General features: G+C 51.1%; 1 protein-coding gene across 1 annotated transcript in view; it reads left to right on the top strand.

Moving 5' to 3' along the window:
- The window catches only part of UBA6 (ubiquitin like modifier activating enzyme 6), a 253,385-nt gene that overhangs the window by 48,075 nt on the left and 188,533 nt on the right, over positions 1–16,777 (top strand). Inside the window, exon 11 of the mRNA XM_075341882.1 lies at positions 8,971–9,047. Within this exon, the coding sequence (XP_075197997.1) occupies positions 8,971–9,047 (77 nt within the window). The remainder of the gene's footprint in view (positions 1–8,970; positions 9,048–16,777) is intronic.

Genomic DNA, 16,777 nt, shown 5'->3' with positions numbered 1-16,777 from the left:
GTGCATACCTATGCTTCGGCAGATGCCAGCCTAGGTAGGCGAGTCCTTCAGGCGGCGGTTGCCCACCTGTAGGACGGAGCCGGTTGCGGCTCTATTATGAGGTATTATTTACCCACCCAGGGACTGCTTTTGGACGCCCCAATTGTCTGGGTCTCCCAATGGAGCGACAAAGAAGGGAATTTTGTTTACTTACCGTAAATTCCTTTTCTTCTAGCTCCAATTGGGAGACCCAGCACCCGCCCCTGTTTTTTGTGTACACATGTTGTTCATGTTGAATGGTTTCAGTTCTCCGATATTCCTTCGGATTGAATTTACTTTAAACCAATTATAATTTTTTCCTCCTTCTTGCTTTTGCACCAAAACTGAGGAGCCCGTGAGCACGGGGGGTGTATAGGCAGAAGGGGAGGGGCTTTACACTTTTAGTGTAATACTTTGTGTGGCCTCCGGAGGCATAGCTATACACCCAAAAAAAAACAATTGTCTGGGTCTCCCAATTGGAGCTAGAAGAAAAGGAATTTACGGTAAGTAAACAAAATTCCCTTCATTTTCTCTGTTCGGCCGAGTTGTTTTGCTTTTGGCAATCTACCCTCAGTGATCACTCTCCTAGGAGACAACAGCATGTCGTCCACAAGGAGCAAGGACGCTAAGGCAAAGGGTTACTTTGCAACCTGTACCTCTTGTGCGGCTATGTTACCTGCAGGTTCCACCTACCCTCACTGTGAGCAATGTTCGGTCCCGCCTGCTTCCCCTGTCCAGGTGGCAGGGACAGAGTTTGCAGTTTTTGCTGAGAAACTCTGAGTCGCTTTCACAATCCATGGCTCAGTCTATGGACAAATGGTCTGCTAAGCTACTAGAAGCCTTGCAGTCCAGATCGGTCCTTACACAGGCCCCGGGCACTGTTGGATCATCACCTCCAGGCCCCTCTCGGTCTGCGCCGCAGGTGCTCCCGGGGTGGCCCCTAGGTCTCACGTGGAGGACTCCGGCACGGACCACAGTCCCAGACCGGCTAAGCGGGCTCGCTGGGAATATTCCCCGACTTCCTCACGCTGCTCGGGGTCTCAGCTTGAGGACTCTCTGGAGGATGAGGCGGACGTCGCAGCTCAGGGCTCTGATCCTGACGTTGCTCTCAATCTTGATACACCTGAAGGGGACGCCATAGTAAATGACCTTATAGCGTCCATCAACCAGGTGCTAGATCTTTCTCTCCCAACTCCACCTATAGAGGAGTCGGCTTCGCAGCAGGAGAAACACCAGTTTAGGTTTCCCAAACGTACACGGAGTGCGTTTTTCGATCACTCTAACTTCAGAGATGCTGTCCAGAAGCACAGAGCTTTTCCGGACAAGCGCTTTACTAAGCGCCTTAATGACACACGTTACCCCTTCCCCTCTGGCGTAGTTAAGGGTTGGGCTCAATGTCCCAAGGTGGATCCTCCAGTCTCTAGACTGGCGGCTAGATCCGTAGTATCAGTGGCAGACGGTTCATCGCTCAAGGATGCCACTGACAGGCAGATAGAGCTCCTAATGAAATCCATCTATGAAGCCACAGGCGCGTCTTTTGCCCCGGCCTTTGCAGCCGTGTGGGCACTCCAAGCTATCTCAGCTTGTCTGTCTGAGATTAATGCGGTCACACGTACCTCTGCTCCGCAAGTTGCGTCTTTGACTTCTCAGGCGTCGGCTTTTTCGTCCTACGCCATGAACGCCGTCCTGGACTCTGCTAGCCGTACAGCGGTAGCATCCGCTAATTCGGTGGCAGTCCGCAGGGCCATGTGGCTACGCGAATGGAAGGCAGACTCTGCTTCCAAGAAGTTCTTAACCGGTTTGCCGTTTTCTGGCGACCGATTGTTTGGCGAGTGATTGGATGAAATTATTAAGGAATCCAAGGGAAAGGACTCGTCCTTACCCCAGTCCAAACCGAAGAGACCTCAGCTACGGATGTCTCACGGTTACAGGATAGAGTTCAGCTCTCGTCCTCCGACTCGTTTCTTCAGAGCATCTCCGCCCCCATCGGGCGGGCGCACTTTTTCAGGCTGTGGGCGTCCTGAAGTCAGAGGGAGTGGTGATTCCCGTTCCCCCTCAGGAACATGGTCACGGTTTCTACTCCAGCTTGTTCGTGGTGCCAAAGAAGGACGGATCATTCCGTCCCGTTCTGGACCTCAAACTGCTCAACAGGCATGTGAGCACCAGAAGGTTTCGGATGGAATCTCTCCGCTCGGTCATCGCTTCGATGTCACAAGGAGACTTCCTAGCATCAATCGACATCAAGGATGCTTATCTCCATGTGCCGATCGCACCCGAGCATCAACGCTTCCTGCGTTTCGCCATCGGGGACGAACACCTTCAGTTCGTGGCACTGCCTTTCGGCCTGGCGACAGCCCCACGGGTCTTCACCAAGGTCTTGGCATCCGTTGTGGCGGCCCTACACTCTCAGGGCCACTCGGTGATCCCTTACTTAGACGATCTAGTCAGGGCACCCTCCCGGGTGGCGTGTCAACACAGCCTGACCGTCGCTCTGGAGACTCTCCAGCGGTTCGGGTGGATCATCAATTTCCCAAAGTCCAAGTTGACACCGACCCAATCACTGACTTACCTCGGGATGGAGTTTCCTACTCTCTCAGCGATAGTCAAGCTACCGCTGGACAAACAGCTTTCGCTGCAGACAGGGGCGCAATCTCTTTTTCGGGGCCAGTCACACCCCTTGAGGCGCCTCATGCACTTCCTGGGGAAGATGGTGGCAGCAATGGAGGCAGTCCCCTTCGCGCAGTTTTCATCTGCGCCCACTCCAAGGGGACATTCTCCGCAAATGGGACAGGAGGTCGACGTCCCTCGACAGGAACGTCTCTCTTTCCCTTGCAGCCAAAACCTCTCTTCAGTGGTGGCTTCTTCCCACTTCTCTGTCGCAGGGAAAGTCCTTCCTGCCCCCATCCTGGGCTGTGGTCACGACGGACGCGAGTCTGTCAGGGTGGGGAGCGGTTTTTCTCCACCACAGGGCTCAGGGAACCTGGACTCCGACAGAGTCCTCCCTTCAGATCAATGTTCTGGAGATAAGGGCAGTGTATCTAGCCCTAAAGGCGTTCCATCGGTGGCTGGAGGGCAGGCAGATCCGCATACAGTCGGACAATGCCACGGCGGTAGCGTACATCACCCACCAGGGCGGCACGCGCAGCCGTCAAGCCTTCCAGGAAGTCCGGCGGATTCTGCTGTGGGCGGAGGCCACAGCCTCCACCATCTCCGCAGTTCACATCCCGGGCGTAGAAAACTGGGAAGCAGACTTTCTCAGTCGTCAGGGCATGGATGCGGGGGAATGGTATCTTCACCCAGACGTGTTTCGAGAGATCTGTCGCCGCTGGGGAACGCCGGACGTCGATCTCATGGCGTCACGGCACAACAACAAAGTCCCGGCATTCATGGCACGGTCTCAAGATCACAGAGCTCTGGCGGCGGACGCATTAGTTCAGGATTGGTCGCAGTTTCGACTGCCTTATGTATTTCCCCCTCTGGCAATGCTGCCCAGAGTGCTGCGCAAAATCAGGTCCGACTGTCGTCGCGCCTTTCTCGTCTCTCCAGATTGGCCGAGGCGGTCGTTGTACCCGGATCTGTGGCATCTCACGGTGGGTCAACCGTGGGCGCTCCCAGACCGCCCAGACTTGCTGTCACAAGGGCCGTTTTTCCATCTGAATTCTGTGGCCCTCATCCTGACTGTGTGGCCATTGAGTCCTGGCTCCTAGCGTCCTCAGGGTTATCTCAAGATGTCATTGCCACCATGAGACAGGCCAGGAAACCAACGTCCGCCAAGATCTATCACAGGTCTTGGAAGATCTTCTTATCCTGGTGCTCTGATAATGGTTTTGCTCCCTGGCCTTTTGCCTTACCCACTTTTCTTTCATTCCTTCAATCCGGAATGGACAAGAGTTTGTCTCTCGGCTCTCTCAAGGGCCAAGTATCGGCGCTATCCGTATTTTTTCAAGAGCGTCTAGCCAGGCTTCCGCAAGTTCCTGCAGGGAGTTTGCCACATAGTCCCACCTTACAAGCGTCCGCTGGAACCCTGGGACCTTAACAAGGTGCTAACGGCTCTTCAGAAACCACCTTTCGAGCCGCTGCGGGATGTCTCTTTATCACGTCTTTCGCAGAAGGTGGCATTTCTAGTGGCAGTTACATCGCTCCGTAGAGTGTCGGAGCTGGCAGCGCTGTCATGCAAAGCCCCCTTTTTGGTTTTTCACCAGGATAAGGGGGTTCTGCGTCCTGTTCCGGAATTTCTCCCTAAGGTGGTATCTCCTTTTCATCTCAATCAGGATATCTCCTTACCTTCATTTTGCCCTAATCCGGTTCACCAATGTGAAAAGGATTTGCACTTGCTAGATCTGGTGAGAGCACTCCGGTTCTACGTGGCTCGCACGGCGCCCCTGCGCCGTTCTGATGCGCTCTTTGTCCTTGTCGCTGGCCAGCGTAAGGGTTCGCAGGCTTCCAAGTCAACCTTGGCTTGGTGGATCAAGGAACCGATTCTTGAAGCCTACCGTTCTTCTGGGCTTCCGCTTCCTTTGAGGCTGAAAGCCCATTCTACCAGAGCCGTGGGTGCGTCCTGGGAATTGCGGCACCGGGCTACGGCTCAGCAGGTGTGTCAGGCGGCTACCTGGTCTAGTCTGCACACTTTCACGAAACACTATCAGGTGCATATCTATGCTTCGGCACACGCCAGTCTAGGTAGGCGAGTCCTTCAGGCGGCGGTTGCCCACCTGTAAGAGGGGGCCGTTTCGGCTCTTTTTATTGAGGTATTCTTTTACCCACCCAGGGACTGCTTTTGGACGTCCCAATTGTCTGGGTCTCCCAATGGAGCGACAAAGAAGAAGGGAATTTTGTTTACTTACCGTAAATTCCTTTTCTTCTAGCTCCTATTGGGAGACCCAGCACCCGCCCCTGTTCCCTTCGGGCTGTTTGTTCTTTTGTGTACACATGTTGTTCATGTTGAATCGTTTCTTTGGTTCATGGTTTTCAGTTCTCCGAACATCCTTCGGATTGAATTTACCTTAGACCAATTTATAAGTTTCCTCCTTCCTGCTTTTGCACCAAAACTGAGGAGCCCGTGATGCACGGGAGGGTGTATAGGCAGAGGGGAGGGGTTACACTTTTTAAAGTGTAATACTTTGTGTGGCCTCCAGAGGCAGAAGCTATACACCCTAATTGTCTGGGTCTCCCAATAGGAGCTAGAAGAAAAGGAATTTACGGTAAGTAAACAAAATTCCCTTCTTTTTACAGACCTCATCATTGTCCCCATTGTAGCTCCTGATCCAAATTGCCTATCCGCATGTCTTTAACCCAGAAGATACCCACAAAAAACACAAGGAGAACATACAAGCTCCTTGCAGATATTGTCCTTGTTGGGATTTGAACTCCGAATCCCAGTGCTTAAAAGTAGTAGTGCTAACCACTGAGCCACCGTGATGGGTCAAATGGTTTTTAGATCTTGACCCAAACAAGAACTATTGGTAGATTGGGCAGTTAGTTTATCTATGCTTGTTTAGACTATTAGGCTATGTTCACACTGTGCATTTTTGCAGTATTTTTAGCTACGGATTTGCCTTGGTTTTATTCAAATCCATGCTTTTTACAGTCCCAGCAAAGTCTGAGATTTCTGAAATCTCATGCACACAAACATGGCAAGATCTTTTCCTGACGATTCTGTGAACCACCTCCGGTTTTGCTGCATTATGAAAAGATTGAACATGTCAATTCTTTTCAACACTTTTGCCACGGTTTTCACCCTAGTGACAGGTGGACTTGCAGATTCCCTTGATCGGCGGTTCTAACCGGGTTAATAAAAACCCCGGTTCCGGCCCGGAATTGATCCAGGGTATCTGGCTGGCACTTAACAATGGTGGTGGGGATAGGGGGATTGGAGCAAGTGCGCTATATTTACCGAATATGTAGACTCTCGTGGCTCCGTCACTTCCCCGCTCATTACATATTTACTGCTTTAATCTGTGATTGGTTGCAGTCAGATGCGCCCCCAGCATCTGACTGCAACCAATCTCAGACGCTGTCTGCGGGTCTAGTGTAGAGAAAATGAATGAGCCGCTCATTCAGCAGTGACATCACTTAGGCCATTTACGTTCACAGGTATCGCCAGCAGGGACCGGAAATCACCCGAGTGAAGTGACCGATGATCATGCAGCTCATTCATATTGATATTTTTAGGCTAAGTCTCTCCAGCCTGAGAATACTATCCCCCAGCTGTGGGCTTTATCTTGGCTGGGTATCAATATTGGGGGGACCGCATGCAGTTTTTTTATTTATTTAATTATAAAACAGCATGATGTCCCTATTATTTTGATACACAGCTAAGATAAGCATACAGCTGGAGGCTGCAGCCTGTAGCTGTATGATTTATCTGTATTGGGTATCATAATATGGTGAGACCCTATGTCATTTTTATTTTCTCTGACGCCTCATTGGGGGACACAGGACCATGGGTGTTATGCTGCCTATCCATAGGAGGACACGAAGTAGATGCAAAAGCATAGCTCCTCCTCTGCAGTATACACCACCTGGCCGGGCCAGGCAACCCCAGTTTTAGCTTAGTGTCTGTAGGAGGCATTTCCTTTCAAGGTTTGTTATTTTTTGAGGGCGACTGTTTCCTTTTTGGGACCGATCTCCCACTACCATCAACGGGCGGGAATGTGGAGTACCCCCTCCTGCGACGCTGGATCCTGGGCTGGACGACGGGTTCCACAGACACCGATTTTCCAAAGCCCAGGGTAGAGTCCTGTGCCCGTATAGCCCAATTCCTCAGTCCCTCTTTGCAGGCTCTGAGTTGAATATGGCACCAATTCCTCAGCCCCTCTTTGCAGGCTCTGAGTTGAATATGGCACTGGTGTGACCGGACACAGCAAGCTGACTCTGCTATTTTCACTGCCTGGACTGAAGCAGTGTTTTAAGGTGAGATCCCCCTGACTGGTTTCCCACACAAATGGAGAAAGGACGCTGCAGGGAAGGCTCCCAGGACATTTACAGTATTATGAGAAAGTCCCTTGCTGAGTGCAAGGAGGAGAGCCCCAAGGATCCTGCACACACAGTGTTAACTTTTCTCTAGCTTGCTGGCTGGAGGAGGGGGGGGAGTCACTTCTGTTTGCAGAAATTTCTACATTTCTGTTTTTTCTCTGTCAAGATGGGGTGCATAGTGTACATTAATGAGAAAAAAATGAACTATTTTGAATGTACCAAATGTCTGCAACGAAACAAAGTGAAAAATTTAACAGGGTCTGAATACTTTCTGTACCAACTGTATATAGCCATAAAATTTTGACGTCTGCAGTTTCAGTGCTTGTTAAGCAGTCTCCCTATTAGTTATACCGATTACAAAGTCAGCATACATAAATATAATTACATAGAATATTACATTATTACTGTAAGAGTTCCTTATTAACCCCGTAACAACCGCAGGAAGTAATCTTACATCCTAGCGGTTATAGTGTTACTGCCCGCGGTCTGCTGCCGGCAGCTTGTAGCGATCGGCGCACATCTCAGCTAATTTTTACAGCTGAGATGTGTGCCTGCCAGGCACGAGCAGAATCACCGTGCCGTTTAACCTCTTAATTGGCGCTATCAATATGTGACAGCGCCATTATAATGTCATGGGCGGTAAACATTTACTAACCGGCCAATACCGGAAGTCATGTGGTGACTCCTGTAGCTCACATGACTCACTTTCTGTTTCACCCGGCCCGGAGCTGTGTGAGACAGGAAATGAGCATATCTGCTGTTCACATCTGTGATGCTGTGATCAGCAGATATGACAAAGCGATCAGTTTGCTGGTCCATATACCCCCCTTTTGACCCATTGAAAATTAAAGGGTTAAAAAAATATACACACATTTGGTATCGCCACGTTCCGAAATCCCCGATCTATCAAAATATAAAATCAATCTGATCAGTAAACGGCGTAGCTGCAAAAAATCGAAACGCCAAAATTACGTGTATTGGTTGCCACAAATTTTGCACTAAATGCAATAACGGGCGATCAAAACGTAGCATCTGTGTAAAAATGGTGCCGTTAAAAACGGCAGCTTGAGACGCAAAAAATAAGCAGTCACTGAGCCATAAATCCCGAAAAATGAGAACACTACGGGTCACGGAATATGGTGTAAAACGTACGGCACTTTTTTCTGACAAATTTCTGATTTTTTTTTTTTTAACCCCTTAGATAAAAGTAAACCTATACATGTTTGGTGTCTACGAACCTGCACCGACCTCAGGCATCACACCCACACATCAGTTTTACCATATTGCGAACACAGTGAATAAAATATCTCAAAAACAATAGTGCTGTCGCACTTTTTTTTTTTTGCAATGTTTTCGCATTTGGAATTTTTCTGCCGTTATCCAGTAACTATATGGTAAAACTCATGGATCCATTTAAAAGTACAGCTCTGAAGCAGAATGGCAAAAAAACCCAAAAACTGAAAGCAGAAATACGGCCGGTCGTGAAGGGGTTAAACAGCTTTTTGCAGAATAATTGGACATGACTGGAGAAAACGAATGTGATTTTTGGGTTCAGCACATAAAAATACATAAAGCTCACGTTCTCTTGTAGTCAGCAAAATTGATGTAAAGCAGTGTTATTCTATGGCTTTGCTCAACTTTTGCTTATTTTTTGCTACAGCTTGAATACTAAAAATTGTTACAAAGTCTAAATGAATAACCGCTTTGTAAATTAAAGAATAAAATTGAAAATAATCCTAAAACACTAATCTTTCAATAACTCTATGGAGCCCTGAAAGTGCGTATAACCACCAGATACTAGCAGTCCAAGTGATAAATTGGTCATTACTATTACTGTGCATTGTAAATGTCATTAAGTGCTGAATTAATATTTTAAAGCTGTAGAGTCTCCCTAATGAGCTTGTATTGTGCATGTTGGAAGCCCCAATATTTCAGTACGTTTGCCATTTCATGTATATTTTTCTTCTGACTTTTCAGGCACCATTAAGCATCCATTTGGCAATGCTGGCATTGGATGATTTCCAGGAGAAGCACGATCGCCTTCCAAACATAAGGTAGATTTAGCAGGTAGCCTCTGTGTTAATATGAGCTGCTGTACAATTGCTGTATGATGCAGTAACGCAGAGCTGCTGTACAATTGCTGTATGGTGCAGTAACGCAGAGCTGCTGTACAATTGCTGTATGGTGCAGTAACGCAGAGCTCATTGTGTTATGCTTAAGATGTTGCTTATGAATGTTGCAAGGTCACATCAGCCACATTAAAAGATGCATTGAACATACTGTACTTTTTTTTTTTTTTTAAGTACTTTTTCTTCTCATTGAGAACTTACTGATGATTGGCACCCATTTAAAGGGAGCCTGTCAGTTCCCATTTGCCCTATAGCCCAGCAGCATTTATACCTTTTAATGCCTAAATTTCCTCACTAACCAGCCCTGTATAATGCTATTCACTAATAAGAATGTTTTGTTTTTTTTTAAAAAAACGACTTCTAAACTGTACTATCCCTATGCTATTTAGGCCCTTGACTAGTCGATGCGGCGTCATTTCCCCAGACTAGTTGGCCCTCTTTCCATGTTATCACGCCATTGTGGGCGTGATAACATGATTTCCAGGAGTTGGTGTCACCACCATTTCCTGGACATCTTGCTCGTGCTCACGACTCATTTTGGCTGTGTCAGTTCTCCTTTTAAGCCAGATGGATGCTTCCTAGCGTCATTATACATACCGCGCATGACCAGAAGTTCAGAAGAGGTGTACGGGAGCTGTATTCTGAACGTCCGGTCATGCACAATGTGCCTTATGGATGCATGAGATATCCAGGAGCTGGTGGTGACGCCGCCTCGTGGAAATCATGTTATCATACTCACAGAGGTGTAATAACACGGAAAGAGGGCTGACTACTCCTGGGAAACAATGCCCTAGGCGAGACACTAATTAGGTATAGGAACAGCTCAGTTTTAGTCCTTTTTTTTTTTTTTTTTTTTTAAACCTAAAACCCTTCATACTAGTGAATAGCATTATACAGGGTCGGTTAGGGGAGGGAATTTGGGCATACGGGTATCAATCCTGCTTGGTTGAAGGGCATAGGGGATCTTACAGGTTCCCTTTTAAATGTAATACTTGGTCCTTTCTGTATCACTCTGCTGCAGAGGAGACCGTCATATAGAATGCCCATAGATGTTATACTAATGGAACAAGATATGCCATGTAATAGGTGTCTGATACTAGCATGTTAGGCAATCAAGGCTCACACAACTGATTTTGCTGTGCCTCCATTGCAATAAATGATGCTTTTTGTTTTCTTTTTCGCTCCTAATTGGGAGACCCAGACAGTGGTGTATAGCTACTGCCTCTGGAGGCCGCACAAAGAACTACACTTAAAAGTGTAAGGCCCCTCCCCTTCTGGCTATACACCCTCCCGTAGGAGTACGGATTCCTCAGTTTTAGCTTTGTGCGCAGGAGGTCAGACACGCACGCATAGCTCCATTGTTTTTAGTCAGCAGCAGCTGCTGACTATGTCGGATGGAAGAAAAGAGGGCCCATACAGGGCTCCCAGCATGCTCCCTTCTCACCCCACTGTACGTCGGAGGTGTTTGTAAGGTTGAGGTACCCATTGCGGGTACGGCGGCAGGAGCCCACATGCTGATTCCTTCCCCATCCCTTTTTACAGGGCTCTGGGTGAAGTGGGATTTACTGGTCTCCAGGCACTGAGACCGTGCTCCATCTACAGCCCCTGGAGAAGATGCTGGATGGAGCGGAGTACATCAGGGACATGGCCCTGCTTCCTCAAGGTACTCTGTGTCCCCGTGCATTTGGCGCTCACACCGCAGCATGCTGGGTGTTGTAGTGCGCCGGGGGACATCAGCGCTACGGCGCTTGTGCCATGGCCTCATTCAGCTTCGCTGAAGCAGGCACACTTCTGGGAATCGGTCGCGCCGGCCGCTGGGACTGCGGCGCGGCTGGCACTTGTGGTGCGCCGGGGACTTCAGCGCGGCCCGCGCTTTTACGGCGGCCGCGCTGATAACTCGAGTCCCCGGCTTTTGCGGCCTGCTTCCGTTCGTTCCCGCCCCCAGACCTGCCAGTCAGGAGAGGGGCGGGACGCTGGCCACTTCTGGGAATCGGTCGCGCCGGCCGCTGGGACTGCGGCGCGGCTGGCACTTGTGGTGCGCCGGGGACTTCAGCGCGGCCCGCGCTTTTACGGCGGCCGCGCTGATAACTCGAGTCCCCGGCTTTTGCGGCCTGCTTCCGTTCGTTCCCGCCCCCAGACCTGCCAGTCAGGAGAGGGGCGGGACGCTGGCCAGTGCATCAGCGCCGAGGGCTGGAGTCGTTTTTACATACTCCAGCCCTCACAATCGGCACAGAGGGGACACTGTTTCCCGCACTTTTGTTTGGAAACTCCCACGGACCGCCCCTCTCCACAGACGCCGGCAGCCATTCCTGCTGACACGCTGAGCTGCAGAGGGGAGCCGGGGAGACCCAGACAAGGAATTCTGCGCCTCTTACCCGCTATTCAGCGGGCGGTAAGCAGCCCTCAGGGCTCACCCCCTCTTGTGCCAGTAGTATTCTTAGTATTTTGTTTCTACAAATACTTGGTATTACATAGCGCTGGTCGCCCTTTGGCTATAGACTCTCTCACATTGCAGAGAGCCAGCAGCATGTCGTCCGTAAAACGCAAGGGTGCCAAGGCACAGACATTATATGCTTCCTGCACCGCATGTGGGACTTTCTTTGTCGCTCCATTGGGAGACCCAGACAATTGGGTGTATAGCTATTGCCTCTGGAGGCCACACAAAGTATTACACTTAAAAGTGTAAGGCCCCTCCCCTTCTGGCTATACACCCCCAGTGGGATCACTGGCTCACCAGTTTTGTGCTTTGTGCGAAGGAGGCAACACATCCACGCATAGCTCCACTTTTTAGTCAGCAGCAGCTGCTGACTATGTCGGATGGAAGAAAAGAGGACACATATAGTGTCCCCAGCATGCTCCCTTCTCACCCCACTGTATGTCGGAGGTGTTTGTAAGGTTGAGGTACCCATTGCGGGTACGGCGGCAGGAGCCCACATGCTGATTCCTTCCCCATCCCTTTTTACAGGGCTCTGGGTGAAGTGGGATTTACCGGTCTCCAGGCACTGAGACCGTGCTCCATCTACAGCCCCTGGAGAAGATGCTGGATGGAGCGGAGTACATCAGGGACATGGCCCTGCTTCCTCAAGGTACTCTGTGTCCCCGTGCATTTGGCGCTCACACCGCAGCATGCTGGGTGTTGTAGTGCGCCGGGGGACATCAGCGCTGCGGCGCCTGTGCCATGGCCTCATTCAGCTTTGCTGAAGCAGGCTCACTTATGGGAATTGGTCGCGCCGGCCGCTGGGACTGCGGCGCGGCTGGCACTTGTAGTGCGCCGGGGACTTCAGCGCGGCCTGCGCTTTTACGGCGGCCGCGCTGATAATAGAGTCCCCGGCTTTTGCGGCCTGCTTCCGTTCGTTCCCGCCCCCAGACCTGCCAGTCAGGAGAGGGGCGGGACGCTGGCCACTTCCAGGATTCGGTCGCGCCGGCCGCTGGCAGCGGCGCGGCTGGCACTTGTGGTGCGCCGGGGACTTCAGCGCGGCCCGCGCTTTTACGGCGGCCGCGCTGATAACTAGAGTCCCCGGCTTTTGCGGCCTGCTTCCGTTCGTTCCCGCCCCCAGACCTGCCAGTCAGGAGAGGGGCGGGACGCTGGCCACTTCTATGAATCGGTCGCGCCGGCCGCTGGAACTGCGGCGCGGCTGGCACTTGTGGTGCGCCGGGGACTTCAGCGCGGCCCGCGCTTTTACGGCGGCCGCGCTGTTAACTCGAGTCCCCGGCTTCTGGGCCTAGTCTCCCTTCGTTACCGCCCACAGCCCTGACAGTCAGGGTAGGGGCGTGACGCTGCATAGAGCAGAGCTGAGAGCTGGAGTATGTTTTGCATACTCCACCCCTCTCACTGTGTGCACTGTGAATCCGGATTCCCGCACTTTCTCAGGCACGCCCACGGCTTCCTTCTCTACAAGGACACCGGCAGCCATTAGTGTCAGTTTCTGTACGATACAGAGACAAGTGTGGAAGACCCTGGCATTCTGATAGTCACACAATCGCTGTAACAGGCGTTAAGCAGCACCTGTGGTGCTAACCCCACTAGTGCAGAAGTGCAGTACTATATACATTGCACTGTTTGGTCGCACGTTGTATATACCCTCCTGGATTATGCGGAGGAGTTATCAGCATATTCTCTGTGTAAAACAAAGGTGCAGAACCACATGTTTTTCTATACAGCTGGTACAGCATGTACGGCTATACGGCCGGCAGGTACATAGACTCCCATTGTATGCACTAATGGCCAGGGGATGAGGACGGTGTCTGCAGTATTTACTGACAGTTTTTCTGAGACTATGGCTATGATACTAGAAGCCTAGCAGTCCGGACATGTCTCTCACAATATGGGCACTGTTGAATCATTGATCCATGGCCCCCCTCAGTGTGAATAACTAACAGCTCCGGGAATGTCACACGCATCCCAGAGTCACGGCTCTGCACGGACGTCAGTCCCAGACAGCCTAAGTGGGCTCGCTATGAGCGGCCTCGGTTTCATCAGGGTCCTAACAGAAGGACTCGCTGTGTAATGAGGCGGAAGTAGCGGCTCAGGATTCTGATCCTGAGACCGCTCTCAATCTGGATACACCTGATTGTGACGCCATAGTAAATAATCTTATTGCGTCCATCTATAGAATGTGGGTTATTTCTCACAGCTCCTCCAGTGGAGGAGTCAGCTTCACGTATTTTTCTGGACCACTCTGCCTTCAGAGAGGCAGTCCAGGAACACCACGCTTATCCAGATATGCGCTTCTCCAAACGGCTTAGGATACACGTTATCCCTGTCCCCTGACTTGGTCAAGGACTGGACCCAATGTCCCGAGCGGCATCCTCCAATCTCCAGGCTTGTAACTAGATCCATAGTTGCAGTGGGAGATGGAACTGCAAACTCAAAGATACCACTGACAGACAGATGGATTTCTGGTCGAAAGCCATCTATGAGGCTGTCGGCGCACCGTTGGCTCCGACATTCTCTCCCTTGGGGCACTCCAAGCTATTTCAGCTTGTCTTACACAGATTGACACGGTTACACGTACATCTGTGCCGCAGGTGGCATCCTTAACCTCTCAAATGTCTGCATTTGTTTCTTACGCGATTCAGGTTGTCCTGGACTCTGCGACCCGTGCGGCGGTAGCCTCCGCTACTCCGTGTTTTTAAGCAGAGCCTGGTCTGCTTCCAAAAAAGGTTGCCTAACCAGTTGCCTTTTTCTGCTGACCGACTGTTTGGTGAGCGTTGGATGTAACCATCAAACAGTCCAGGGGTAAGGATTCATCCTTTCCTCAGCCCGGACACAACAAACCCCAACAGAGCAAGAGGCAGTCGGGGTTTTCGGCCTTTTCGAGGCTCGGGCAGGTCCCATTTTTCCTCGTCCAATGTGGACTCAAAAGGATCAGAGGAGCTAAGATTCTTAGCGGGCTCAGTCTCGCCCAAAAAAGCGACAGTCTGAAAACCCGCTTCCAAGGCGGCTTCCTCATGACTTGCGGCCTCGGTCGGTAGCAGGCTCTCCCGCCTTGGCGATATTTAGCGGCCATAGGTCAATGACCATTGAGTGTGAGACATTCTGTCTCACGGGTACAGGATAGAGCTCACTTCTCGTCCTCCAACTCGATTCTTCAGAATTTCTCCACCTCCCGGCCGGGCCGCTGCTCTTCTGCAAACAGGGTGCACTCTACAGGCAGAAAGAGTGATGACCCCCGTTCCTCTTCAGGAACAAGGTCACGGTTTTTACCCCAAATTCTTTGCGGTACCTATAACAACGGGCCGTTCTGTCCCGTTCTGGATCTAAAAATGCTCAGCAAGCTCGTGGACACCAGGCGGTTCCGGATGGATCCCTCCGCCATGTCATCGCCTCAAGGTCCCAAGGATATTTCCTAGCATCATTAGGCATCAAGGATGCTTATCCACACGTGCCGATTGATCCAGAGCACTAGCGTTTCTACGCTTCGTTATAGGAGACGAACACCCTCTGTTCGTAGCTCTACCGTCCGGCTAGCGACAGTCCAACTGGTCTTCGCCAAGGTCAGGGCAGCAGTAGTCACAGTCCTGCACTCTCAGGGTCACTCTGTGGTCCCGTATTTAGACGATCTACTTGTCAAGGCACTCTCTTAGGAAACATGCCAACACTGCCCGAACGTTGCGCTGGAGACTCTCTAGAGTTTTGGGTGGATCATCAACTTTTTAAAGTCAGATCCGACCCCGACCCTATCGATAACATATCTAGGCATAGAGTTTCTTACTCTCTCAGCGATAGTGAAGCTGCCGCTAGACAAACAGCATTCACTACGGGCTGCAAGCTCTTCTTTAAGAACCAGTCGCACACATTGAGACGCCTCATGCACTTCCTACGTAAGATGGTAGCAATGGAGGCAGTTCCTTTCGCGCAGTTTTACTGCGTCCACTACAATGGGACATTCTCCGCCAATGGGACGAGGAGTCGACGTTCCTCAACAGAGTCGTCGTTCTTTCTCAGGCGGCCAAGGAATCTCTTCGGTGGTGGCTTCTTCTCACCTCTTGGTCAAAAAGAAGGTCCTTCCTATCCCCGTCCTGGGCGATAGTTACGACAGAGGCGAGTCTATCAGGGTGGGGAGCAGTTTTTCTCCACTACAGCGCTCAGGGTACGTGGACTCAGCAAGAGTCCACTCTTCAGATCAATGTTCTTGAACACAGAGCAGTGTATCTTGCCCTACAATCCTTCCAACAGCGGCTGGAAAGCAAGCATATCCGACTTCAGTCGGACAGCTCCACAGCGGTGGCATACATCAACCACCAAGGAAGAACGCGCAACCGGCAAGCCTTCCAGGAAGTCCGGCAGGTTCTGATGTGGGTGGAAGACACGGCATCCACCATATCCACAATTCACATCCCAAGTGTGGAAACTAGGAAGCTGACTTCCTAAGTCGCTGAGGTGTGGCCGAAAGAGTATGGTCTCCTCACCCGGACGGGTTTCAGGAGATCTGGCGCCGCTGACAGAGGCCGGACGTCGATCTAATGGCGTCACGGCACAACAACAATGTGCCAGCTTCATGGCACGGTTTCACAATCATCGAGCTCTGGCGGCAAACGCCTTAGTTCAGCATTGGTCGCAGTTCCAGCTACCTTAGGTGCCACCTCTGGCATTGTTGCCCAGAGTACTGCGCTAGATCAAGACCGACTGCGGCCGCGCCATCCTCGTCGCTACAAATTGGCCGAGGATGTTGTGGTACTCGGTTCTGTGGTGCCTCACGGTAGGCTAACCGGGGGCACTACCAGACCAATCAGACTGGCTGTCTCAAGGGCCATTCTTCCATTTGAATTCTACGGCCCTCAACCGGATGGTGTGGCATTGAGTCCTGGAACCTACTGTCGTCAGGATTACCTCAGGACGTGGTTGCCACCATGAGACAGGCTAGCATACCAACGTCCGCCAAGATTGACCACAGGACGTGGAAGATGTTCTTATCTCGGTGCTCGGCGCAGGGTGTTTCTCCCTGGCCGGTTGCATCGTCTATGTTTCCTTCCTTCCTGCAATCTAGGTAGGAAAATGGGTTGTCGCTCAGTTCCCTTTAGGGACAAGTCTCAGCGCTATCTGTATTTTTTCAGAAACGACGACTTCCTCAGGTACGCACGTTCCTACGGGGAGTTTGTCTTCTCAGCACTCCGTACAAGCGGCCGTTAGAGCCCTGAGATCTGAACAAGGT

Source organism: Anomaloglossus baeobatrachus, chromosome 1 (genome assembly GCF_048569485.1).
Source record: "Anomaloglossus baeobatrachus isolate aAnoBae1 chromosome 1, aAnoBae1.hap1, whole genome shotgun sequence".
NCBI lineage: Eukaryota > Metazoa > Chordata > Amphibia > Anura > Aromobatidae > Anomaloglossus > Anomaloglossus baeobatrachus.
This window is presented reverse-complemented; position numbering and strand designations above follow the sequence as displayed.